This window comes from Ochotona curzoniae, unplaced genomic scaffold, assembly GCF_017591425.1.
Source record: "Ochotona curzoniae isolate NIBS_2020 unplaced genomic scaffold, NIBS_Ocur_1.0 contig_4105, whole genome shotgun sequence".
Lineage (NCBI taxonomy): Eukaryota > Metazoa > Chordata > Mammalia > Lagomorpha > Ochotonidae > Ochotona > Ochotona curzoniae.
The window spans coordinates 1,652,617-1,679,236 of NW_024466129.1; the positions used below are offsets into that span (position 1 = coordinate 1,652,617).

The 26,620-nt window shown below is 44.7% G+C and overlaps 2 protein-coding genes across 2 annotated transcripts; one reads left to right on the forward strand and one right to left on the reverse strand.

The window, feature by feature from the left end:
• ANKRD45 (ankyrin repeat domain 45) lies at positions 1-25,623 on the reverse strand. The gene is made up of 6 exons (XM_040984215.1): positions 25,587-25,623; positions 23,899-24,247; positions 20,567-20,734; positions 3,983-4,077; positions 1,351-1,489; positions 1-183 (listed from the first exon to the last, which is right to left on the reverse strand). Exons 2-6 carry the CDS (start codon positions 24,230-24,232, stop codon positions 152-154), a joined length of 768 nt encoding a protein of 255 aa, XP_040840149.1. The 5' UTR covers positions 24,233-24,247; positions 25,587-25,623; the 3' UTR covers positions 1-151.
• Positions 12,315-14,369, forward strand: TEX50 (testis expressed 50). Its single transcript, XM_040984216.1, has 2 exons — positions 12,315-12,802; positions 13,959-14,369. Exons 1-2 carry the CDS (start codon positions 12,479-12,481, stop codon positions 14,163-14,165), a joined length of 531 nt encoding a protein of 176 aa, XP_040840150.1. The 5' UTR covers positions 12,315-12,478; the 3' UTR covers positions 14,166-14,369.
• Positions 25,624-26,620: the final 997 nt, after the last annotated feature.

Below are 26,620 nucleotides of genomic sequence, written 5' to 3' on the forward strand. Positions count from 1 at the left end.
AGTTCAATGTTTTTATAAAATCTCCCATCTATTGCCTTGCCGTTAGCTGGCTTGAAAAGGTTTGTACTTTACAGATACAAAAAGAGACGCAGTCTTCACAAAGTGCATGCTCGGCGGAAGGTGGAAGCTTGCGTTCTCTGCCGACCATGGCTTAGATCACTGACTTGGCACTTTTCACTTGACCTGGAAGGAAGCACATTTTTAAATTACACCTAATTAGCTTGCCAAATGAAACAAAGCAAAACCACCTAAAAAAGAAAAAAAAAAAAAAAACAATGGGCATGAAACATCCGCGTTCAAGTAGGAAGTCATTAATTAAAACCTGGTGGTGGTGGTTGTTGTTTTCACTTTCATTTTATTTCACAAGCGAGTTAGTGAGAGAGAGGAAAGACGAAGATCTTCCATCCGCTGGTTCATTCCCCAAATGGCTCCAGTGCCAGAGCTAAGCCAGCCCAAAACCAGAGGCCAGGATCCTCCCCTGGATCTGCCACATGGTTGACTTGGGTCATCCTCCGTCATGTTCCCAGGCCACCAGGACAAGCAGCGCAGGAGAGCACTTGGGCACATGAGCAGAGCTGGATGAGAAGTGCAGCAGCCATAGGCTCTTTTGGATATGTAAAACTGTAAGGTCACACTTGTTCCTAGTTCTGCCAATAGCTACAGTAATTTTGAATGAACTGCTGAATCTCTCATCTTCCCTTTCATCACTGTAAAATACATCTCATTTCAGAGGTTCCATGAAGGTACAGCATGCCATGATATGCAGGTGCTGGGAAGGGATGTAACAGCGGAAGCTGCAGGAGAGGGGCAATCCCTCGGAGGTGAGAAGGGGGCCTAGACGGGAAAGTGGAGACCCACTATGCAGCCAAAAAGTCAAGTCTCAACCATCCAGCTCATCTCCCTTCTTTAATGAGGTTGTTAGAACACCTCAGAAGGGCCCAGCGCATAGGCTAGGTGGCTAAATCCTTGCCTTGCCAGCACTGGGATCCCAGAAACCCCACACCGGTTGGTGTCCCAGCTACTCCACCTCCTATCCAGCTCCCTGCTTGTGGCCCGGGAAAGCAGTTGAGGACAGCCCAAGGCCTTGGGACCCTGCACCCACATGGGAAACCCAGAAGAAGCTCCTGGCTCCTGGCTTCAGATCAGCTCAGATCATTACAGCCAGTTGGGGAGTGGAAGATCTTTGTCTCTCCTTCTTTCTGAAAATCTGCATTTCCAATAAAAATAAATCGATCTTTTTTTAAAAAAAATATTTGTTTAATTTTTAAAAAGGAATATCTCAGAAATAACTACATTGAATCTCGCTTCCATCTCGTCTGACATTCGGATCACCTTCCACCCAGTACTTACGGGGTGTAGCCAGTTTTGCCAGAATGGGATTCACAATATCTTCTAACTGTTGTTTCTGCTCAAAGAGGTCACTCACAGAAGCCTCTGTGTGGCTTTCCAGCCATTCAGTTTTTGCACGGCATGCATTAAGGATGGTGTTCTAGAAACAGAAACAGTTTATTTCTCCCCTTACTTATTAGCAAAATAAAACTGCACAGTATCTCTAATCCTGCACCAGGGTGCTGTGAATGTTCTAGATCTTCTCTGTCCAGTTCCACAGCCGTTACATGTAAGTATGGACCTTTTAAGTATGAAAATGCAGGTAGTGTGACTAAGAAACGGAGTTTCTAATTCCATTCCACTAATCTACTAAGCACACGTGACTGGCGGTTTCTGCGTTGGACATTTTAGCTCTAACAAGTAGTGAGATATTCTTGTACTAGAACTCCATGACTCACCATGACTCACAAAGCCTGTGCCAGTACACATTTGTTCCCTAATTCTTTATTTTCACTGAATCCTATGACAAAAAGAGTTCTTGAAAGGCTAGAGAAAAAAAAAATGGGCAAGTGGTGTGAGCTCTGTGTAACAAATTAGTTAACGCTGATAGATTTTTCCCTCTCAAACAGTTTAGAGGACAAAGTCCAAGAACAGATCTACCTCCCAGAAGAGTTCTAAATTGACATTGGAAAACCATCTTGCCGCATCTCTGTAGCAAATTCCTGAGGTCAGATTTAAGACGTTCGCGGTATCGTGACTGTCACCATAAAGAAAAATGAATACATTTATGCTGTGTACACAAATACTTATCAGTGGTGACAGCAGAATGGAGCAAGAAGTGGCTTGGAAAGGTGCAAAGTATGTTATTAAGAAGGAAATGTTTTTCTAAATTTTAAGAATTAACATGAAAAAATAATATGACAGCATGATATAGCATGATCTCGTTTTTTAAAACTCTCTTGAGGCATTGTGGCACAACAGACTACGCCACCACATGTGACACCTGCATTTAACAGACATCAGTTGAAGTCCGTCATCTGCTCCACTTCCAGTCCAGCTCTTGATGTGCTGATGTGCCTGGGAAAACAGCAGAGATGGACCAAACACCTGGATTCCTGCAGCCACGTGGGAGGCCTGGATGAAGCTATTGGCTCCCAGCAGCATTTGCAGAGGAACCTGAGCCCCAGAGCCAACAAGCGGTCTCTCTCTTCCTCTCTTTTTGTCTCTGCATCTCCCTCTCTCTGTAACTCTCCCTTTGAAATAAACAATCTCCAAAAAACTCTGGCACTATCTTCTGTTCACAAAGGAAACATTTGTAAAATGGATACAAAATTTACTAGAGTCACAAGGATGGGAATGTAAAAAGCAGTAAGTTTGTTCTAAACAGTTGTATTTTTTCTATTATTATATGTACACAGTATCTTGTAGTTCAAATAACCAGATTGCTTTAACATGAAGTTAATGACTTTTCTAGCAACTATCAACAAAGTGCTTTTTCTTCATGGCAGAAAATTATTTTTGGATGTTTAGTGGTTCCAATAGCTACTTTAATAGAATTTTGCCTATATTTCGTTTCATAAGAGATATTGGAATATTTTAGTAAGACATAAGTGCCATATATAATTGATCAAACTCTTGGGCTTAATAATATCTTTTTAGCTAAATTATAAGCCACGAGGAATTCACAGAGCATCCTGTAAAAATTCAGGAAATGATGTAAAACCAAAGCATACTTGTGATACTTTAAACTTATTTTGAAAATGTACCTCCTACCACTTAAGCAAGACCCTCGGAGCATGCCCCACATCAGGGACCTGGGGTGGGTGGAAGACTGGGTGGGGCTTCTCCCTTAATATCCCCCTTTACCTCAGATACAGGAAGGAAACAAAGTAGAAACAATAGGTACCCACTTTCCTACAGCGCTTAAACATTTTTACCCTGATTAACTATGTAAAGATTGTCAAAAGTATAATAAAAAAAATGGAAAAAAGTTTTTTTTAAAATGTACCTCCTGAGTACCAAACTAGTCCATAGGCTAGAGACCGTCACAGTGCAAGCTACTGCACGATGGCAGTCTGTACGTCTACCTTTGTTCCCACGATGAAAATTTTGATCATTGAAAACAGGCAATATGTATGCGCACATACATATACAGATACACTGAAATACATAGTTACTTCTAAGTCGTGGATTGGAAAAATGAAATTACATCAGTGGACCTCACTACTCAACAGCACACTACAGCGACAGTGCTGCTGGCGTAATTCTGCGTCCCTCTCGTGGCCCAGTCCCGGCCTGTTTCCAAGGCAACCAAGTCCGTGTTCACTCTTTTGCTTCCTTAATAGCTGTGTGTCAACATGGAGGCAGGCTTCGGCAATACAGGAGTATTAATTTCGAGTTTCACCAGAAAGAGTATGCAGCCTTCAGTGTATTTTTCCTTTTCCACTCAACTCTCATTTCAAAGATTCATTCATGCTGCTCAACGTGACGCTTGGTACAGCTCAGTGATGCTATTTGAAACCACAGAAAGGAGAAAAAGAGGAAGAGGAGGAGCACAAAGAAGCAGCACCAGCCCCTGGAGCAGCAATACAGAAATTAAGATGTAAGACAGAATTCTCAAAAGGCATAGCAGGCGATGAGCACACTACAGTACCTTCTCTTCCTTGAAGAGCTTCCCCGGCCCCTTTTCAGTGTCGGTAACAGCTAGAGTGGCCTTTGCGATACACTTTTTCAGAGTCAGCCTGGCATCTGAAAAATCAAGAGAGTAAAATACACATTGACAAGACAAACAAAAACAGCAGCCCACAGCTTGTGATATCTCTCAACTATCCAGTGCTTTATAAAGGCCATGCACAGCAGCGTTGTCGATGGGTGAAATCCAGGAGAAAATTGGGATAAAACATCTTTTAAAGTACATTCCAGGGACCTGTCTTGTGGCAAAATGGGTGATGCAACCGCCCACAAGATGGGCATTTCATATGGGTACTGGTTCAAGCTCCACTTATAACCCAGCTCTTTGACAGTGGTCTCAAAAAGACAAGGGTAAGTGGGCCACGTGTTTGGGTCCCTGTCACCATGTGGAAGACTCACAGGAAGCTGCTGAACTTGGCCTGACCCAGCGCTGGCCACTGGGACCAATTGATGAGTGAGCCAGTGGAGTAACAATCTCACTCTGTGTGTGTGTGTGTGTGTGTGTGTGTGTGTGTGTGTGTGCGTGTGTGTTTACAACTCCAGCTTTCAAAAATAAGTAAATCTTTAAAAAGAAGAAAGAACAAGTGGAGCCAAGAGGGCATCAGGGAGCCAGAACCTACACAAGTATTAAACGGCAGCCTGAAAAAGTGTGTGGCTTCTCCTCTTCCTTGGCCCTTCCCCCAGACACTGAAATGGAAAATTTGGAAACAATGATCACATCCACTTTCCCCTAAGCCTTGATCCCTTCCCACCTTTATGAGCTATGTAAGCATCATCAAAATAAAAAATTTAAAATAAAAAATGAAATGAGATTAGATCTGGCAGGAGCATATCACAACACGATAAATGCTGTATCTACACTTCCTCCATGGTAAACAGGATAACACTGACAGCATGCCCTCTAAGCGCTGGGACAACACGAGGATGTTCATTTTACTGCTGTCAATCAACACAGTTTTAGAAGTCAGAGTGAACAGGCAAGAGAAGGGAATGCCAAGGACCCAGAGCCAGTGCAGCGGCTCACAGGGAGATCACGCACGCGCATGCTCCAGCATCTCACAGGGGCACTAGCTAGCGTCTTGGCTGCCCCACTTTCGATCTCGCTCTCTGCTGACAGTCTGGGAAGAACACTGGAGTATGGCGCATATCCATGCATCCTGCACTTTCACGGGGTGCCAGGAAGAAGCCCCTGGCTCCCAGCTTCGGATGAGTTCAGCTCTGCTCATTATGGCCATTTGGGGAGTTAACCAGCAGATGCAAGACCTTTCTGCCTTTCCTCTTCTCTTTGTAAAATCTTCCTTTTCAACAAAAACAAAACCTTAAGAACAATTATTTATTTATTTTTATTGGAAAGTCAGATATGCAGAGAGGAGGAGAGACAGAAAGGAAGACCTTCCGTCCGCTAATTCACTCCCCAAATGGCCTCAACGGTAGAAGCTGAGCTGATCTGAAGGCAGGAGCCAGGAGCTTCTTTCAGGTCTCCCACGTGGATGCAGGGTCTCAAGGCTTTGGGCCGTTCTCTGCTGCTTTCCCAGGCCACAAGCAGGAGCTGGATGGGAAGTGGAGTAACTGGGACAAGAACTGGTACCCATATGAGATCCCGGAGCATGCGATGTGAGGACTTTAGCCACTAGGCTATCGTGCTGGGCCCCCAAAACATTATTTAAAAAAAAAAAAGGATGCCAACTAGGAAACAGGAAGCCAAATGTCAAGTGTCAAATGATTCTGTTTTCAGATCACATGACCTTATACACAGAAAAACATAAAGACATTAGCAAAAGAAAAGGAAAGGAACCTGCTGAAATTAAATTCAAGAAAATGACAGGATACAAAATTAACATACAAAAATACGGCATTCCATACACCAATAGCAGAACTTCTGATAAAGGCAGAAGGCCACGCCCTGGGCACTTGTCACTTGGGGCCTGGGCACTCAGCTAGGAAGTCAAGGAAACCACTTGGGACACCCACTCCCACATGATTGTGCCTGGCTTGTGTCTCAGCTCTGCTGATGTGTGCCCTGGGAAGCAGCAGGTGCCAGTCCCAACCCTTGGGTCCCTGCTACCAACATGGGAAATTCACACTGAGTGTGTGGCTCCCAGCTTCCAGCCTGACCCAGTGCCTGCTGCTGCAGGCATTTGCTGCACATATGAAAAGGAAATGCAAGTGCTAACTGCCTGATTCATCAGTTCTTAATCAAATTCCTGTTATAAAATTGAAAAATAATCCATAGAAATACAAATGTTAATCAAAAAAGTTAACTAAAAATAGAACGCTGAAGAACCAAGATGACGGAATAGGGTAAGGACACATTTAAACTGAGGGAGAAACATTAGTCGAGGTGAAGCAGAGAAGGCACATTCCAGGAAATAGGAGGACAGAACAACAGCAGAGGGGTACCCAGAGACTGACAGACACAGGAAAGCAGCAGACACAACAGTGTGGTGTTGCAGTGACTGATACCGCAGCAGCATTCAGCAAACAGCGATCTGAACTCCACCGGCAACAAGGTGGGAAGGGACATTTACTGGGAGCTCGAGAGGTGAACCCAGACAAAGAACTGCCCGTCCTGCTGGTCTGTTTGATTTGACCAGGCGCAGAGACAGAGCAGCAGGTCCCATACGGGCAGTGCAGGAACAGGGTGGATTTCACAGCCCAGTCAGCCTCCTAGAACTGAATCAGGCACCATCTTGTTTAAGGAGGCAAGGGCTCTGGGGCAGGAATGTGCATGCACTGAGCTGGGAGTGAACTCATTTCTGGCTCAGTGAACTGCAACAATGAGGCATCCTACAGGTTCCACCCAACACAGGTCCAGGTAGCCCTCAGACCTGAGAGGCAGCAGATCAAGAACTCTAGCAGAGGCACTTCAGGCACCATTTCTTAAAGTGTGGCAAAGAATTTAAGAGCTCACTGAGCTCAGTGCACTGCACTGGTCCCTCAGGAAAATAATACCGACTATGGCATCATAGGATAAAAATAGGCCCTCAGACCTAACAGCCAACAGGTTCCAGCAAGATCAGAACCACAAACAAGCAAGCTATATAGGACACCTGGTGTCTCCCTAATCCTGGGACCTACTACAACTGGAAGTGGGAGAAAGGTTGTACAATGGTGCAGCCTCAGCATGGTATCACAGGAGGGGGAGATTGGTGAGCCAGGAGCTGGGGCTATGGGGACCATGGTGGTAATCTAACGTAAGAGCCCAGACCTGGAACTCACTGGAGGGAGTGGTAGAACTGACTGCAAACAAAGAGCCGAGTACCAACGGAAATAAGGAAAATTGATCCGTAGATCAGTGGGTGACACAGCTTAGAAACCTGCCACAAGAGAAGAATCTGATAACCAGAAGAACAATGACCAAGAGCAAAACAAGAGACAGAGGTGCTGTGAATATTACTGAAGACTCCCCTGCAAAGGAGCAAAAGACTTTGCCAGCCTCAGAGTTCACTGAGGAAGACATCGAGAAAATGCTGGATACAGAATTCAAAACACTTGTTATAAAACTTCTTATCAATAATGAGAAGCACGTAAAGCAGGCACTCAAGGAATTTAAAGAATATGTTACACAGGAAATGAATCAAACGAAAGCTGATATATCAGAAATGACGAATACAGTATAGGAAATCAAAATTCCAATAACATTCTTTTCACAAATAGAAAAGAAACAAAGGTTCATCTGGAACCACAGAAGACCACAAATAGCTAAAGCTATCCTGAAAAACAGAAAACAAGCTGGAGGAATCACAATTCCAGACCTCAAGACATACTACAGAGCAGTGGTTATCAAAACAGTCTGGTACTGGTACAGGAACAGAGAAGATCAGTGGAACAGAACAGAAACACCAGAAGGGAGCCCACACATGTATAGTCAACTAATCTTTGACAAGGAAACTGAAAACAACCCAGGAAAAAAACCTGGTCTATTCAACAAATGCTGTTGGGACAACTGGAGAGCAGCATGCAGAATTAAGAAACAAGATCCACACCTGTCACATTTTATGAAAATCAGCTCTAGGGCCCAGCGCGATGGCATAGTGGTTAAGGTCCTCGCCTTGCATGCCCGGGATCCCATATGGGCGCCAGTTCTAATCCCGGCAGTCCCTCTTCCCATCCAGCTCCCTGCCTGTGGCCCGGGAAAGCAGTCAAGGACAGCCCAAAGCTTTGGGACCCTGCACCCGCGTGGGAGACCCGGAAGAGGCCCCTGGCTTCGGATCGGCATAGCATCGGCTGTTGCGCTCACTTGGGGAGTGAATCATTGGACGGAAGAAAGATCGTCCTCTCTGTCTCTCCTCTCTGTATATCCGCCTTTCCAATAAAAATTTAAAAATAAATCTTAAAAAAAAAAGAAAAAGAAAATCAACTCTAAATGGATTAAGGACTTAAATTTACACCCAGAAACCATCAAACTATTAAAAGAAAACATAGGAAGCACACTCCAAGATACAGGAACAGGGAAAGACTTCTTAGAAAAGATGCCTAAAGCAAAGGCAATCAAATCCAAAATGAATAAATGGGACTGCATCAAACTAAAAAGCTTCTGTACAGCAAAGGAAACAATTAAAGTGAAGAAGCAACCAACAGAATGGGAGAAAATTTTTGCACACTACACTAGTGATAAGGGACTAATATCCAGGATTTACAAAGAGCTTCAGAAACCCAGGGACAGCAAAAACAAAACAAAACAAAAAAACCCTGTAACAAAATGGGCAAAGAAAATGAACAGACATTTTCCAAAAGAACAGATTCAAATGGTTAACAGACATATGAAAAGATGCTCAGGCTCCCTAGCCAGCAGAGAGATACAAATGAAAACCGCGTTGAGTAACACCTAATTTCAGTGAGACTGGCCTACATTGAGAACTCAACTAACAACACCTGCTGGTGTGCATGTGGGGAGAAAGGCACCCTCCTTCACTGCTGGTGGGAGTGTAGGCTAGTACAACCACTGTGGAAATCAGTATGGAGAGTGCTTGAAAAATTGCAAATAAACCTGCCATATGACCCAGCTATTCTGCTCCTAGGAATATACCCAAAAGGAGTGAAATTTATATGTGAGAAGGGGATCTGTAATCCTATATTTGCAGTAGCACAATATACAATAGCAAAGACATGGAAACAATCCAGATGTGCGTCCACAGGAGAGTGGTTAAAGAAACTGTGGTACATCTACTCCATGGAATATTATTCAGCTGTTAAGAAGAATGAGATTATACTATTTAAAACTAGGTGGTCCCAACTCGAGACCATTCTGTTCAGTGAAATGAGTCAATCACAAGAGAACAAGTAGCTTATGTTCTCTCTTATATAAGGAAACCAACATGGAAAGAGTAACTTTAGTAATCAGATCCATACTGTTGCTTTTTGGCTTTTTTGTTTTTGTTTTTGTGTTTGTTTTGTTTTTGGCTGCATCCCATGTGTTTCAATGCTTTTTATTGCAGTTTGGTTTATTCCAAATACTTTCTTTGCTCTTTGCTCATGGATTACATGGTAGCATCATTTTTCCCAAGAGTCTTTTGTATTTCTTATTTGTCACCCATGTGGTTGACAAAGTGACCACTTTTTGGTTACTAAGTGACGTGTTTTTTTCATGGACAGTAATTTGTTGTTGTTGTTGTTGAGGCTGTTGTTCTAACTCATACCAGTTGTTGACCTTGTTTCACGGCTTCTCAATTATGGAAATGTATAATGATGAGCCCTGGGGTCTACCATACCCAGTTGTGTGGGTATAATGCAACATGCACCCCTGCTTCCAGATGAAAGATGGATTCCCAATGAAACTGCTGGATGTGTGTAGACAATGGGATGCTGGACTGTCTGACATTGTCTGTACCAGCCATGTCAGGGTACACCTAAATAAGTGACTGATGGAATTTTGATTCCTTGTGAAGGACTATACAATTGTAGTAAAATGGGGAAAATCTGTCGGGGGTGGGAGTTCGGGGGGAAATTCCAGTCTATACCAAATTGTACCACATAATTCAAAAATTCAAAGTAAAAAATATATATATATAAAGGGACATCAACCCAGTCTTACTGCCAATATCACATCACCTTCTCTTTCCTCATCTGTGTCAAATATCTAGTTACCTCGCACAAGAACAGCCTGGACAGGCACGGAGACTCTTCCCACCTCAAGATCCTTAACTTAGTAACATGTGCAGCGTTCTGGCTGTCATGTAACACTCAGAGGTCCCAGGAATCAGAACCTTTTAGGCCCCGATTCAGCTCACCACACGTGTGACACACAGTCTCACAAGAATCTGAACAGGAACATTTAAGAGACTTTAAAGCATTCAAAAGCTCAATTGTTGCGTCATCAGACAATCTCTGTAAGCCTCGTCTGCCTGTTCATAAAGTGAACACAGCAAAACCACCTTCCACAGTCGAATTCAGACCCATAGCTGAGTACTTTTAATAGTTATATTCCTGCTCATTATTCTTTTTGTTTGAAATTTTTCATATTTCTATCACGAGCAGAATTAGTTTCTTAAACTGAAACTCAAGGTCTGGGGTTGAGCTCCACTAGTTGGTGAATGCAGAATGTCAGCACAAGATGGAGTTTAGGGGAGACATTCATTAGAAAAGGAGCCAGAAAACTCAGAGGGAAACTGTGTTTGTGTATCATACACACCGATCTTACTGAAAATGTTTACTTGTTTTGGGCAAGTGGGTGGAAGATGATTACCATTCTCTTTTTGCCATAACAGCTCAATGCCTTATCTATAAAATCAAAGTACCTGTTCACAGAGCTGTTTTGAGGTCTACAACACATCAGATAAAACATTTATTACAGTATGTAGCATGACACAACATAGTATACAGCGTACGTTTCCAGAGCAGAACAAAAAACATCATAGAACACATGCAAACATCTCAGCACAGTGCCTGGCACGCAGTAAAGCCTTCATTCCCTTTCCAAAAGTGTTTAAATGACTCACCATTTCCTACTGAACAAAACACAGAGGCATCCAAAATCTACTTAGTCCTAAACTGTCTTTCCAGGCTCATTTCCTATTCCTTCCATCCTCGCGTTAACAGGCCTCCATCCTGCAATTCTCTCAGGTCCCTCTGAAAGAGCGTCACATCACACAGCTCTGGAGATTCTTCCAGGAAATAACAAGCTTACTCTCAGCTTCCCAGCTCCTATGATTCCGTACAGCACTTCTCAGAGAAAGAGGAACGGATTCGCACAGAGACTACGCTTTCTGTGTCTTCCTGCAGCGAAGCAAGCTCTGAAAAGGTAAAACTGTTACGTGCCACATTGCGTGTGCATTTTCAACTCCCAGACCAATGCTGAGCACAGCGCAGGCACGCAGCATTTTAGTAAGAATATTTATACACAACTCTTAGTTACTATCTTCAAGCTGAGATGCCCCTTCTGCCTCCTGCAAACACCCCGATTCTACTTGGTAGAACCTGCTGTTCTCTCAGCTCTAACACACTGCCAGTTTTCTTCAGTTTTCATTTTGCTCCAATTTCTAATTACTGCTATTCTGGTTTTTCTCCCAGCTCTAAACTAAAAACTCCATCATGGAAATGTCTGTGCCCCAAAAATTGTTTATTTGTGAGACAGAAAAAGAAATTGGGGACAGGAACAGAGAGCCCCCAATTACCGTTTCAAACACCTGTAAGAATCAGGGTTGGGCAAGGTCAAAGCTAGGAGCTTCGAATTCAGTCGGCTGTCAGGGACCTTAATCCTTGAGACATCCCACGATTCATTAGTGTGCGTATCGGCAAGAAGCTAGCATTAGGAGCAGAACTGCACCCAGGCACTGTGATGTGAGACAGAGGTGTGCCAAGTGGTATCTCTACGCCTGTACCACACGCTCCCCTATTCCTGATTTCTGTCATATACCATGCTGCCTCCTTACCCCTCAGTTACTCCCTGACAGTACCACACCACCACCAAATGAACATGTATGTTAAATGGGGTAGACGCTTGATATCAGTTGGGCTGTTTGAAGGACTTTCCATAATGAGAAACGAGGCACAAGGATGAATAAAATACTACAGCTACTTTTAAAAACAGATGTAAAATGGTAACCATGCAGAAGAAGAGTTAGAGAGGATATGACAAATTGTTTCCTTGAAACCCCATTAACAGGATTACAGGCTTCTAAAATTTAGTAGTCTTCACTTTCAAGAAAAGAATTTCAAAGCGTTTTAGCAAGGAGCACTTCTACAAAACCCAAGGTGATTGGCTAGCGGACAGCTTTTCGCTCCAGGGTGGTGCTTTATGATGTCACAGATGCCCGGCCTGCTGCCTATGTTACAATGGTCACCTGTGTGCATTTCACTGTGTTTGTCTTGCTGGCTGGCAAGCGTGTCTGATACACTTCGGTGAACCACATTCTCTAATACCCAGGCTCTGACCTGAGTATTATCTAATTACCTGACGATCTGTCTCTGAGCATTTTTTTAGATACAGATCTCTCTTTTTTCCAGTTGATAAGGACAAATGTGTAATCAAAGACTGTCCGTGATTTTTCCCTTGCTGTTTATCTGCTTCTTCAGGGAAAGCTTCTGCATCTGTGATGGAACCACTTGGACAAAAGTTGGCTGGGAGATTTTTCCAGAAGAAGTATATTATCTGAAAGTTAGTCCTTCTCCATCTCACTGTCTGCCTTACCCTCTCAACAAACTATGCTGCAATTTTGCTAATATGGATATTTTACAGAGCTGTTTACACGTGACTTCTATTTTAGTGCAAACTCTCGTTCTAATCCTGTCGGTTTTATCTACGCACTACCTGTGGGTGAAATGGAAGAAACACAAAAAGAAGGTAAGTAGCTTGTGTAGACTGCAACACAGAATCTCAGGAGTTTAGAAGATACGGTTTTCCGTTTCTTTGAGAGGACCATTCTTCTTCTCTTTATAGCCTCCTCCTCATTCATCTCCAGTGTCTATCGGGTGCCTTGCACCTACCACATGCTTGAATAAGAGTATACTGAATTATTAATTATTTTAAACCACCTAGCTACACCCCCAAAAAGCGTTGAGCCGGGTGAGTAAAAGATAACAGGAAATGGTGCCATCTGTCCATGTCCCTAGGTAATTCATGAGAGCTTTCTCAACTGCCTCGTCTATATAACGAGGGGTGAGAACAAGGGAACTCTTAATTCATTCCAAGTCTTTTGGAGAAAGGTTTACTTATTTTTATTGGAAAGGCAGATTTACAGAGAGAAGGAGAGAGAGAAAGATCTTTCACCCTCTGGCTCACTCCCCAAATGACAGCAATGGCAGAACTGAGACAATTCAAACCCAGGAGTTTCTTGCTGGTCTCCCACGTGGGTGGAGGGTCCCAAGGACTGGAGCCACCCTCTTGTGCTTTCCCAGGTCATAAGCGGGAAACAGATGCGAAATGGAGCAGCCGGGACATAAGCCGGCACCCATCTGGGATCCTGGCGCTTAACATGTAAGATTAGCCAATTGAACCATCATGTCGGGTCCTAAGGAAAGTTATTGAAGAAATTTGACATGTAGGATTTTAAAGGACCCTAATTTCTAATGGAGAGCTTGGGCTAATTGTCAGTTTGCCAATAGATGGTGCTATGGTTTGAGGCAACCTTAAACAAATCAACCCCCAAAAAACCTCACGGAGAACTTAACGATTCAATATTTATAAATGCTTACAGTTTCATGGTTTCAGCCCTTGCACTGCTCAGCAAAGGAGATGATTTTGCTAAAATTAAAATGATTTATCCCATAACTGTTCTAATCACTTGAAGCACTAATATATACGCGGTATATACAAAATATATGCACTAATATATACGAGGTATATACACAATAGTATTTCATTGGCACTTAGACCTTTCTTCCATAATTACCTTCCTCTGACATCAATACTTGATGCGCGCTGCTTTAGTGCACCTTATGTATTCAGAATACACATTTGAGCAGATAAAATCTATTCTCACTTGTTTTCCTCTTTGTAGATGAAAGAACAAGCTTGCCTGGATAAAGCTGGCAAGGAGCTGCACAACCCGTCCGTTTATGACATTGACCAACTGCTCTGCAAGCTGGTGGCGACCACATCGATGATGACCAAGTACCTGAACCAAGTGTCCCAGCGTTCCTCCTCCAAGAAAACCAAGCACCGCAAATCCAAGAAAAAGAAGTTTGAAGGCGCAATGGGCTACTAAGCCCACGGCCGACCCTGCGCGCCACACGCCGACAGTCAGGAGAGACCTTCCAGAGTTCTTGGGGGAACTGGTCGTGTTTTATTCCACACTCTACTGACATTTTCCAAAGAAGACTGGATTGAAATGCTATTTCCAATCAACTATAAGAGATTCCATAGTTAACTAAAATCCTGGGGGAAACGATTGTGTATTCTCACTGCTGCATGTTCATGTATTTTCTTCTTTCCACTATGTTAGATGACTAGTCATCCCTCTTTTTAATATGTTAGGTCATTAATCATTATTACTATTGCTTAGTTTAGTACTTCAATAAATCTCTGAATAGCATCTGTGATTTTTTTTTTCCCTGAGCAAGAATGTAAGGCCACAGGAAAATTTTTAATTTCAAATCTCAGGTGATTTAAAAAGCATGGGAATATTACAGACCACTTTTTAAAAATATGAGTCTCTCCATTTTAAATGAAGAATTACATATCAACATTTAAAAATTTTTAAGACTTCTGTTAACAAGACACCTCAATTTAAAAAAAAAAAATGATTACTCTATTTTCCAAAAAGTTAGCAGATGAATATATAACACACACAGAAAGTTTGGGCTTTTTCATCTTTACTGCAGATTCAGCATAGTTCATAATTACAACTCGTGAACACAAATACTTGTTCTCCCTCCCTCTCCTTTATTTTTCATTTTTGAGACAATGTTTTTAATGTACATTGTGATAAAGAGTTTAATGTTCCGTTAAGTAAAGGTTTAACAAGTAAAAAGCAAAAAGCCTAGTGAGAATATAGGCAAAGACTATAATAACTGGATGGCAAGATGGCCATTTCGCCCGTTCACAGTGAATTTTAAGATAATCATCACAAGCCATGAAAGTTACATGAATGCGACATTAATCATTGGTTTGACAAAGGTATAAAACAAAGATTGAAAAAACTGTACTTGCAGCATTGCTGATACACAAAGGAATTCCTTCCTTTTTTAGAGAAGTTTAGCTGCCACCGCTACAGGAGCACAAGCAACATTTCTGGGTCTGGCTTATTTCATGCAATATCATGTCCTCCAGCTACATCCACTTTGTGCAAATGATAGAATCTCAATCTTCTTACTGTTCCACTGTGTATATAGACCACACTTACTGAATCCAGTCATCCGGTGCTGGACACTTGGCACGGATGCTTTGCTGCTGAGTTTACACCGCTGCTTTATACACCAACACGCATCTCTTTACTACCAGGTCTTCCTGTCTTTGGGGTCCACACCGGTTTAGTCATCAAATCTATTTCTACAAACTCATCGCGGTTACATTAATTTAAACTGCCATCCATTTGTATAAATATTCTCCTTTCTCCACGACCTTACCAACATTTGTTACATTATTATTATTATTATTGCCATTTTGACAGGGGTAAGATGGTACCTAATTGTAGTCTTGATTTGCATTTTCCTTACGTTTAGTGATATGAGCTTTTTTTTTTTCATATATTTGTTGGCTGTTTTTAATTTCTTCTTTTGAAAACTCTCCTGAAGTCCTTTGTCCATTTCTTAACTGGATTGGTTGGTTTTTTGCTTGTAAATTTTCTGAGTTGCTGATAAATCCTAGATACGAATCCCTTGTTGGAAAGGTAGTTCACAAATATTTTCCCTCTCTGTTGGGTGTTTTATGCTGATCATTTCCCTTGCTATGCCATTTGTTTAGTTTTGCTTTTGTTGCCTGCACCTTATGGATCTTATCCAAGAAGCTGTCTCTTACGCCAGTGTCTTAGAGTGTGTCCTCTATATTTTCTTCCAGCAGCTTCATGGTCTCGGGCTCATTCTGAGTTGATTTTTGTATCTGGTAAGGGGTATGGACTCTAGTTTCAGTCTTCTGCAAATATACATCAAGGTTTTCCAGCACCATTTGTTGAAATTATCCTCACCCCTACTGGAGAGTAAGATTCCCCAGGCTGGAGTGGAAGTCACCAGGTAACTGGAATTCTCTCTCAGCCAGAGCTGTGCTGGTGGTAGGGCACGTGGCAATATATTCCTCCCATAACTTAGTAAGATAGCAGCTCCCACACAGCAGCTGGCTGCACCGCACGCCCTGCTGCAGTGACTCCCCCCCCACACACACACAGCTGGCTGCACCACGTGCCCTGCTCCAGTGACTCCCACACACAGAGCAGCTGGCTGCACCGCACGCCCTGCTGCAGCGGCTCACCCCCCCCACACACACACACACAGCTGGCTGCACCATGTGCCCTGCTGCAGTAACTCCCACTTACACACAGCTGGCTGCACCGTGCGCCCTGCTGCAGTGACTCCCCCCCACACACACATACACACACACAGCTGGCTGCACCACGTGCCCTGCTGCAGCGGCTCCCACACACACAGCAGCTGGCTGCACCGCGCGCCCTGCTGCAGCAGTGCCTCTGTCCCTCCTCCTGACCCAGGGACTGGTCACTTCTCTACTCAAAATTTCCGTCAGACTCCTAGACACACGGCCCCTCCTTTGTTCTCATAACTCCAGGCAGCTAAAGTCTGCATGGCTACACTCTATTCAATCATTTTGGATCTGAATTTTTGATTTAAAACATCTTGAGAGGCAAGTGTTAGGGCACAGTTGCTTAAAGCCCACACATGACACACACACACATTTCATGTAGAGCACAGGTTTGAGTCCTAGGCCCTCAGCTTCTCATCCAGCTTCCTGTTGGTGCACCTGGGAAGCCAACAGACGAAGGCCCAAGTGCTTAGATCCCCGCCACCCAAGTGAAATACCGATATGGAATTTCTGATCTCTGTTTCCATTTGATCTAGCTCCTAACTGTTGTTGAAAGCATTTGGAAGCAAGCAAGCAAATGGCTTGTGCATTCTTACTCTCTCTCTCTCTCTCTCTTTCTCTTTTTCTCTTTTTCTCTTTTTCTCTGGCTTTCACATAAATAAATCTTTTCTGGGCCCAGTGCAATGATTCAATTGGCTAATTCTCCCCTGCAACTGTTGGGATCTCATATGATTGCCAGTTCATGTCCCAGATGCTCCGCTTCCCATCCAGCTCCCTGCTTGTGGCCTGGGAAAGCAGTCGAGGACGGCCCAAAGCCTTGGGACTCTGCACATGGGAGACCTAGAGGAGTCTCATGACTCCTGGCTTCATATCAGTTCCACTCTGGCAGTTGCAGCCATCTGGGGAATGAAATAGCAGATGGAAGATCTTCCAGACTTTCTTTCTCTCTGTAAATCTACATTTCCAGTAAAAATCTTGAAAACGTTTTCAACAAACACACCATATTTTTACTACCTGCCATTGTTATGGGGGAAGAGGAGGACTAACAGTCCTTAGAACGGCTAACAGCTTCATCACTAATTAAGTCTCGTCCTGGGCAGCTATGGCTGACTGCCTCCATTTTCTGCACTCCCCTCCTTACCGCCTTCCATCCCTGGTACAGCTCCAATCCCACAATCCCACACATCTTTGTTCCATTCCCTCAGAGTTCTCAACTGTCAATGGATTCCCTGTAAGACAACATTAACGTACTTTTTTAACGGGCACTCTTGAATACTTAAAAATAACAAAAACATGCACAGGGCTCTAAAATCCAAAGAAACTTATCTCAGATCGTGAGAATTTCCGTGGTTTGGGGGAGGCTCTGGGATGGTGAGTCCTCGGTCCCTTGCAGCTTTCCAGGTGGCTGGCATTCTGACCACAAGATTGGAATTGAACGTGATGCAGATTCCTGGCAAGGTGTAAGCTAACTTGCAGGCTGAGTGCTTCCATGTCTGACATTAGCATGAAGCTGGACCCCAGCGTGAGTCACGTTCCATGACCCCTACAGCACACTGTGGTTGAACGAGACTTGGCTCCCCAAATTCGTGCAGATGTTTAAATCCTGCAGGCTGACAGGTTAAAGGCCGGAGACTGGATCTACCGAAGGCCTCTGGTGGGTGAGCCTGGTGCGAGGCCTCCAGGTCATTGAGGGGCTTGTCTTGATGCAGGTGGGAACGTGAGCTGTCCAGTTTCAAGTGTCACCCTCTGCTTCCTGTGTCACCATGTGACGACTTCTCACACAAGTTCTGCCCTCCACCAGAGGCCACCCAGTCTTGAACTGTGAACTCCTAAACTACAATCCAGAATAAATCTTTTCCTTCACAAGAAGCTCCTTTCAGGTTAACACACAAAGCTTGCCTGCTCTGCCAAATTTGTTTCATTACAGCCTTTCTGACATTGTTGAGTAGCAGCTCAGTGTGTCTGTATCATTCATTCTCCGCCAAACAAAAGCCCAGAGAGTAAGAAAACTCAATCGCACCTACAATAACCTGTGCTCTTCGTGGTCTCCCGGGGGAGATCCGGATGGAGCTCCTGTGCCTGCACTCAGCCTGGCCCTGCCCTGGCTGCTATGGGCATGCCAAAGTGAACCAGCAGATGGAGGAGATTTTTTTTTTAATTTATTTTTTTAATTTTGACAATCCTTACATATTTAATTGGGGTAAAAAAGGTTCAAGGCCTAAAGGGGGATATAAAGGAAGAAGCCCCACCCAGTTTCCCACCCACCCTAAGTCCTAGATGTGGGGCATGCTCTGAGATACTCGATCAAGTGGTTCCAATAGTTCACCATTCATGGGTCGCTGCCAGTCTCGCCACTCCAAGCACGATGTGGTCGTTGAAGAGTCCATTGATTGACACAGTCCCTTCTAGAGTCTCCATTTGCCCAGTATTTTGCTGCCAACAGATAGCTGAGGTTGTTGCTTGACTTGTTCTGTCTTTTCTTGGTTAGGACTCTGAGTCCGGTGTCTCGACTGGGGAGATCCTCAAAGAAATTTTGAGGTATTCCCAGTCCAGATTCCTGCATGTTCTAGTAAGCATAGGGCCCGGCACAGTCCATTGCCCCGATCAGCTGGTGGTTGCAGTTGCTGGGTCAGTTCTGTCTCCACCCGTGTCCTCTTGCAGTCCCGCCTGGTTCCACCCTGGACGCACTTGTCCCTCGCACGTACCAGTAGGAGTTGCAGCCCAGTCAGGGCGGCCCACAGTAATCCCAACTAGGCCAACCCCCTACCCTGGCTTGCCAGTATGTATGGCATACTAGTCCAGTCTGTCCCAAATACCCTTCTGTTCATATACTTGCCAACAGGTGTTGCAACCTACTTCCATCCAACCATCTCATCCAACTGTCCCTAACGGATGTTGTTGGGTGTCTGTCTAGCCACCCCAGCCCCTGTCCTAGTTCCCATGCCCTCCCGTGGAAGGTGATGACCCACGAGGGAGGAGCCCACTATTTCCCTCCCAGGTCGCTCCCATTCCAGTTGTGCCCTCTCCAGTTGGCCCTGTGGTTCAACTCAACGTGTCTAACCCTTTGTACCAGCTTCCGGATGGAGGAGATTTCAACAAAGCATGTTCGCATTTCAGTATTATAACTTTTCTTACCTGTACATGTTGAGGAATCAAATATATTACTAAACATGCTTTTTAAAAAAGAAAAAAATTACTTAAAGTGCAGAGCTTTAGAGACAGGGAAGGAAAAAGAGAGAGAGAGGGAGAGAGAGAGAGAGAGAGAGAAATTTTCCATCACTGATTCATCCCTAAAATGACCTCAACAGTCAGGGCTGGGCACAGCTGAAGCCAAACGCCAAAAATTTTATCCAGGTCTCCAGTGTAGGCGCAGGGATCCTGACTTGGGCCACTTCCATTATTTTTGTAAAGAGCAAGATAGGAGATAAAACAGCCGAACTTGAACCACTGCCCGCATGGGATACTGGCACCGCAGACAGCAGCTTAACTCACTTCACCACAGCACCAGCCCCTGGAATTTGCTTTAAACATTCAACAACTCTCCCATTTTCCTCACATGTCTCATAGTAGGTCTTGAACACATATTTTACATATATTCTTACAGGAAGTTATTGTTTAAGTTGCTAAAACTTGCTAAACTGAAGTGTCAGTTTGAGTCCCAGCTATTCCACCCTGGCCCAGCTCTATGCTCATGCAACTGGGAAGTAGTGGACGACAGCCCAAGACCTTGGATTCCCTAAGTGAGCCCCAATGCCGCTCTGTCATGGCTGCAGCCTTGCCCAGGCCTGCCTGCTGCGGCCACTGAGCAGTAATCGGCACATAAGCTTTCCCCTTACCGCTCCTTATTTATTTTCAAATGAACACATTCTTTAAAAAAAAAATCGTGTATCAATAAGTTTCCAAAATAAATAGTTCCTGTTAAGTATATGCTTTAGGACAATAGCAAAATTGAACAAAAGAAAGGCAGATTCCATTTGGTACAACTAATAGCGACTGTTGTTGTAATTATAAATAAAACACCATCATGGCAGGTGAAAACACAGTCATCTCTCGGCTTCCCTGTAGACAGAGTCTGTTACCCTAGCAGGAAAATCCATCGTGCCAACCAGTTCACAGACAATTCCTGGGCTTCCTTACCTGCCCAGTCCAGGAATTCCACACACTCAGACTGGGAATACCGAGCTGCCACATCGCGAGCTTTCTCTTGCCGGAAGTTCAAAGCTTCTATATCAACGTCCAGTTCCACCAGGGCTTTCAAAGTTTCTAAACGCCCCCATGCAGCAGCGCAGTGTAAGAGTGTGTACCCTGAGAATGACAATGGAGATGGTCGGTCAGACAGGCTGCCTACAGACCCCAGCCTAAGACACAGGCATTCGCTAGAAATCGTGCTCTGAGTACTGAATTTTTATCTTTTGTTTGCATAGCAATATATGGCACGACACTCTCTTGCCAGTGCCTGGCACCGGCAGTGACTGCAGCTTTCGGTACCGTAAGGCTGAGCAATGGCTGCACTATAACACACCAGGCTGCTAGGCTCTGAGTTCAGTAGGGCGGTGTGTAAAGCCAAAGTTTCCACTCCTATTACTTTCAATCATGAAGGATTCATCATGATTCCATCATTTGATGCAGTAGATTGCAATAGTGATCCTATACTAAACAACTGCTGTGGGCCTGGCACAATTCTATATAACCGGAGTAAATGTGTCTAGTTTTGCAACAACCACAGGGTGGTGCAATTCTCACCCTCATCTTACAAAGGAGTTTCCAAAAGTTCACAGCTTTCCCGTCATTTGCACTTTCCTTGAGCTTTTCAAAGAACTCTCAGAAGCAAGGATTTCAATTCTTTTGCGAGAAAATAAACATCTTTTCATTCTACTTCCCACAAACTTTTTAAACATTTATGTATTTATGATTTTGAAAGGAAGAGTTGCAGAGACAGAAATTCCATCTGTTGGGTCACTTTCCAAATGGTCCCAGCCGAAGCAAGGAGCCTGGAGCTTCATCCAAGTCTCCCGCACGGATGCAGGGGCCCACGCACTTGCGCCGTCTTCATCCAAGTCTCCCACACGGATACAAGGGTCCAACACTTGCGCCATCTTCTGATGCTTTCTCAGGAACATTAGCAGGGAGCTGGATCAGAAGCGGAGCAGCTGACACTCGAATCGGGAAGAATGCTGTACCACAATGCCAGCTCCATCCAGCAAGACTAAATTATAGAATCAGCATTCTGCCTGTAATGCCTGCATCCCATGTGGGCACTGGGTTTTGTCCGAGCTGCTCCACTTCCAACCCAGCTCCCTGATACTGGCTTGGGAAAGCAGCAGAAGATGGCTCAAGTGCTTGGGTCTCCATTCCCACGTGGGAGCCCAGGATGACATTTCTGCTTTTGGCTCCAGCTTTGCCCAGCCCTGGCTCTTGTAGCCAACGTGGGGTGAATCAGCATATGGAAGATCCTCTTTCTTTATTCTCTCACTGTGTTATCCTTTTAAAAATAGTATGTATGTGTATGTATGTTTTATGTACATATACCTATGAAATGAATATGGTAAAATGCTAAAAATTGCTAAAATATGTTTAACTGCATTTTACTAATTTATTTCAAAGTCAGAGTTATAGAGAGAGACAGAGAGACAGACAGAACAACAGTGACAGGAGCCGCTGCCCATAAGGGTTGCTGCTACTGCAGGCAATGGTTTAACCCACTCTATCACAATATTGGCCCCATAATATTTTTTTAAAGCAAAGATATTAAGATCCCATATCAGAAACTTGGATATATTATCATGTAAATTCAGTGAAGACAATATGACTATCTGTATGCCAAATCATACAACATCCACACATGTCTATACTTTCCACATATATGTTTATATGAAGAATCTCAGCATCAAAATCCCAACCATGTGTTCATGGCCCATTGCTACTAAGAAACTGTGTGAGCTTGCAGGCCAGACTGCCTATGTGACCTTTAGCGCTGATGGGCCCCAATTCTTACGAATCAAGGCCCATCTAAATCTGGTTATCTCACAGGTGGCTCCAAGTAATTAAGTGGGTGCTTGCCTTAGCTGCTGGAGGCCTGGGCTGTCCAGCTGAGACAGGTAGGGAATGTGTGACAGTTCCCCTCACCTTGCAGGCTATTGTGAATTGTCCCTTTTCAAGCTATTGTGGACTGCCCCTATAAAAAAACCAATTAGGGCCCGGCGTACTGACCTAGCAGCTAAAGTCCTCGCGTTCAACATGCCAGGATCCCATGTGGGCACCGGGTCTAATCCTGGCAGCTCCACTTCCCATCCAGCTCCCTGCCTGTGGCCTGGGAAAGCAGTGAGGATGGCCCAAAGCCTTGGGTTCCTGCACCCAATGGGAGACCCAGAAGAGGCTCCAGGGTTCCAGGCTTCAGATCAGCTCATCTCCAGTCATTGCAGCCACTTGGGGAGTGAATCATCAGATGGACGATCTTCCTCTCTGTCTTTCCTCCTCTTTGTATATCTGACTTTCCAATAAAAATATATAAATCAACGACCTCATCATGTTTGGAGTGGCAAGATTGACAGCAATTCATAACTGGTGAACTATCAAAACCACTTGAGCAAGACCCTCGGGGAGCATGCCCCACATCAGGGGCCTGGGATGGGTGGGAGACTGGGTGGGGCTTCTCTCTTAAAATCCCCTTTTACCTCAGATACATGAAGGAAACAATATGGAAATAATAGTCTTACCCATTTTCCTGTAGCTCTTGAACCTTTTTAATCCTAATTAATTATGTAAAGATTGTCAAAAATATAATAAAAATGGAAAAATATATATAAATCTAAAAAAAGAGACAACCTATGAATGTGGCCTGGGAAAGCAGTGGAGGATGGCCCAGAGCCTGGGGACCCTGCCCCCGTGCATAAAGAAGCTCCCGGCTTCAGACTGGCTCAATTCTGCCCACTGTTAACATTTGAGAAGTGGAACCAGCAGATGGAAGATATTCCTGTCTGTCTCTCCTTTTCTCTGTAAATCTGCCTTTCTGGTAAAAATAAATCCTTTAAAAAAAAAAAAAAAGTGGGGGGGGGAGGTGGGTGGAATAAATAAAAGTCTAAGACCAAGGCCACAACTTTTGGTGTGGGTCTTTTTGCTATGCCCTCACACGACAGTGGACAGCAAGAGTGTCAACTCGCTCCCGCAAATCCCTTGTACAGCAGCACTGATCCACCCATGGGGGCAGAGCTCTCCTGACCCAAAGACCTCCCACCGGGTGAAGTTAGACAACACCCCGTCACAACGCTGTTAAAACTCACTGGAGACGCTGACAGGGAGCCCGTGCTTTATGCTCTGTTACTCCGGGAAGGAACCAATTGATGGGTGTTCTCTCTCTCCCTTTCAAATAAAAATAAATTCAATGCTTTTTTAAAATTACCCAACCTTAGACATAGCACACTGCATCTCTAAGTAATCACGACACCAACGAGGAGGAAAAGACAGCATACCTCTGGTCGTTTTCCCGTTCAGATTCACACCGTACTTTGCCAAAGCTCTAATAATGCCACTTTGCCCAGCCATGCAAGCCGCATACAACAGATTTCTGCCAACAATGTCTTCTTCCAAGAGGAGCTTCATGGCGTGTTCGTGATGTGGGTTCTCAGGATTCTCAAAAATCTCCTGCAGGCCTTCCACATTTCCTGAGAGAGCGGGCTGTAAGAGGGGGTTCACACGGGTCGCCTCTTCCGACTCCAGGGACACCTCTTCCTGAGCCGCCTCATGCGGTGAGAAAGATCCCGACTTTACTGAACTCACTAATTCCGGAGGCCCTTCCGGCTCCATGAAGTCCACAATTACCTAAACAAAACACAAAAACAAGTTTTCATTGATTTGAAAGGAAAACTAACATAGAAAGAAACCTTCCATTCTCCGGTTCATTACCGAATGCGCCTAACAGCCAGGGCGGGCCAGGCCGAAGACAGAACTGGAGCCATCCTCTGCGGCCGCCCAGCAGGTGCATCGGCGGGCTGGGTGCCACCGCCCAGCAGGTGCATTGGCAGGGGGCTGGGTGCCGCCGCCCAGCAGGTGCATCGGCAGGAGGCAGGGTAAGGAGGCAGGGATGCTCTGGAAGCACAGGGTCTCATACCAGGCAGGCGGATGCGGGATGCAGGGACCACAAGTGGCTGAACTCCCTGACATTGTCGATGCCCGCAATGATGAACCTATGACTGTGTATGAAGAACTATACTTTAACAATGATATAGAGGGCAGGGGGAATTGGGGCTGGGACAAGGGAAATACCAGGAGCCTATGGAACTCTATCATAAAATGATAATAATTTAAAAAAATGTTAAATAATGTATGGTAAATGTAAATAATTGTGGAAACCACCACAAACAAATGAGAGTATTTCTATCACTCTAAAAATTTCTGTTATTCTACAGTACTGATTTTCAATTAATTAATTAATCATTATTGTTAAATTTCATGATACAGTTTTATAGGTATAAGGTTACCCCCCTCTCTAGCCCTTTCTTCCGGGTTTATTTTCCACTCTTAGCATTCCACCCCCCAATCACAATAGTACAGCTCCGTTTGTATTCATTGTTTTCCCTGGGTATGTCACAATGTTTGTGGAAAAAGGGAATGAAGATTATGAAGTTTACTTTGGTGCCAAATGTCCTCTGTCATAATGTGTGGAACAAACATGTTATAAAAAATACTGTGTATGGATTTCCAAATTATCCACCACATTAAACTGATAACTTTTACCTCAAATATAGATTTTTAATATATAATTTATATATTTATATTTACATATATAAGCTCTCTCTCTATATATAGCTTCTTAAGGATTTTAAGTTCTCGCTCAAGGTTTAAAAAGCAGCCCTGGGCACCAGGGATTAAACAAAGAGAAGGCCTGAAGAACAGCATGGAGAGGGCAGCTCCTGCGCGCTCCCAGAGAGAGCTGGGAGGATCACTCCTGGGCATGCAGTGCGCCCTTTGCCCAAGCCCGGGGACGTCCGGAGGGCAGAGGCCCGGTGCGCACGGAGCTGACCGAGGCGGGGATGCCGCGGTGGGCGCTCCCTGCGCGCCAGCCTCGGCCCGGCAGCCTGGGGGGACGCTGCCCCGCTGCCCCTCTCTGCAGCACCCTCTCGACCCTCTGCTCCGGGCCTGGGCGCCCCAAGAGACTCACCTGTCCGGCACTCTGCGGCCGCGGTCACCGTGGCAACGGCGTGCCCGGCGCCAGGCAGCGCCTCCGGCGCGGCGCGCCGCGCTTCCAGCCGCGCTCAGCTCCGCAGGCGAGGAGGGGAGAACGGAGCGAGTTCGTCAAAATGACCCAGATCTTGTGTTCCGACGTGGCCTGCGGGGTTTTTCTTCCTACATTTTCTGTATTTATTTTGCACGTTAGTTGTCTGCTTAGTCTAATCTTGGGCCTTGCAACACACGAATTCTGTGGAAATGGATGCGTTTTAAAAATAAAATGTAATTATGGGAACCGGCAGGATGACTCAGTGGCTAAATCTTCCCCTTGCATGCGCCGGGATCCCATACAGCCAGCAATTTGAGTTCCTACTGCTCCACTTCGCATCCAGCTCCCTGCTTATGACTGGGGAAAGCAGTGAATGATGACCTGACGCCTGGGAACCCTGCATCCACATGGGAGGCTCCTGGCTCCTGGCTACCGGTTGGCTCAACAACGGCTGTTGTGGCCACATGGGGAGTGAACCAGCAAACGGAAGATCTTTCATCTCTTCTCTCTGTAAATTTGCCTTTCCAATAAAAATAACTCTTTCAAAAAAAAAAAAAAAAACAAGAAAGAGTGTAATTATAACAGCTTGTTTAGTTGTCTAGCTATCAAGGAGCTTTGTCCTTTAGGGTCACTGTCATGTGCCAGGAACTTTTCTGGAAAACTCAAAAGTGCCAAAGGAACCTAAGACTGCACAGCTGGTTTGATCAGGAACTTTAAGAAATGAAACAGCTTCTCTCTTTCACTATTTCTCTCTCCCTCTCTGCATTCACTGGGTCATGCCCCCCAAAGGCCGGGGCTGAGCGGGAAGCAGGGGTCCAGAGCTTCCGCGGGGTCTCCCAGGTGCTTTGCCAGGGGGCACAGGCTGGGAGCTGAACCGGAGCAGCCGGACTCCAACCGGTGGCTTGCACTGCAGACGGCTCTAAGCTGCTATTGCAAACATAACTTTTAATAAGAGAAGTCTGGATGAGGCGAGGTCA

Excerpts from the sequence above, each read along its gene's own strand:
- TEX50 (XM_040984216.1), top strand. The coding sequence starts at position 12,479 with ATGTGTAATCAAAGACTGTCCGTGATTTTTCCCTTGCTGTTTATCTGC. Across the intron at positions 12,803-13,958 it reads GGAAGAAACACAAAAAGAAG|ATGAAAGAACAAGCTTGCCT; the intron begins GTAAGTAGCTTG and ends TCCTCTTTGTAG.
- ANKRD45 (XM_040984215.1), bottom strand. The coding sequence starts at position 24,232 with ATGGAGCCGGAAGGGCCTCCGGAATTAGTGAGTTCAGTAAAGTCGGGA. Across the intron at positions 20,735-23,898 it reads GAACGGGAAAACGACCAGAG|GGTACACACTCTTACACTGC; the intron begins GTATGCTGTCTT and ends TGTCATTCTCAG. Across the intron at positions 1,490-3,982 it reads AGCTCTTCAAGGAAGAGAAG|AACACCATCCTTAATGCATG; the intron begins GTACTGTAGTGT and ends TTCTGTTTCTAG.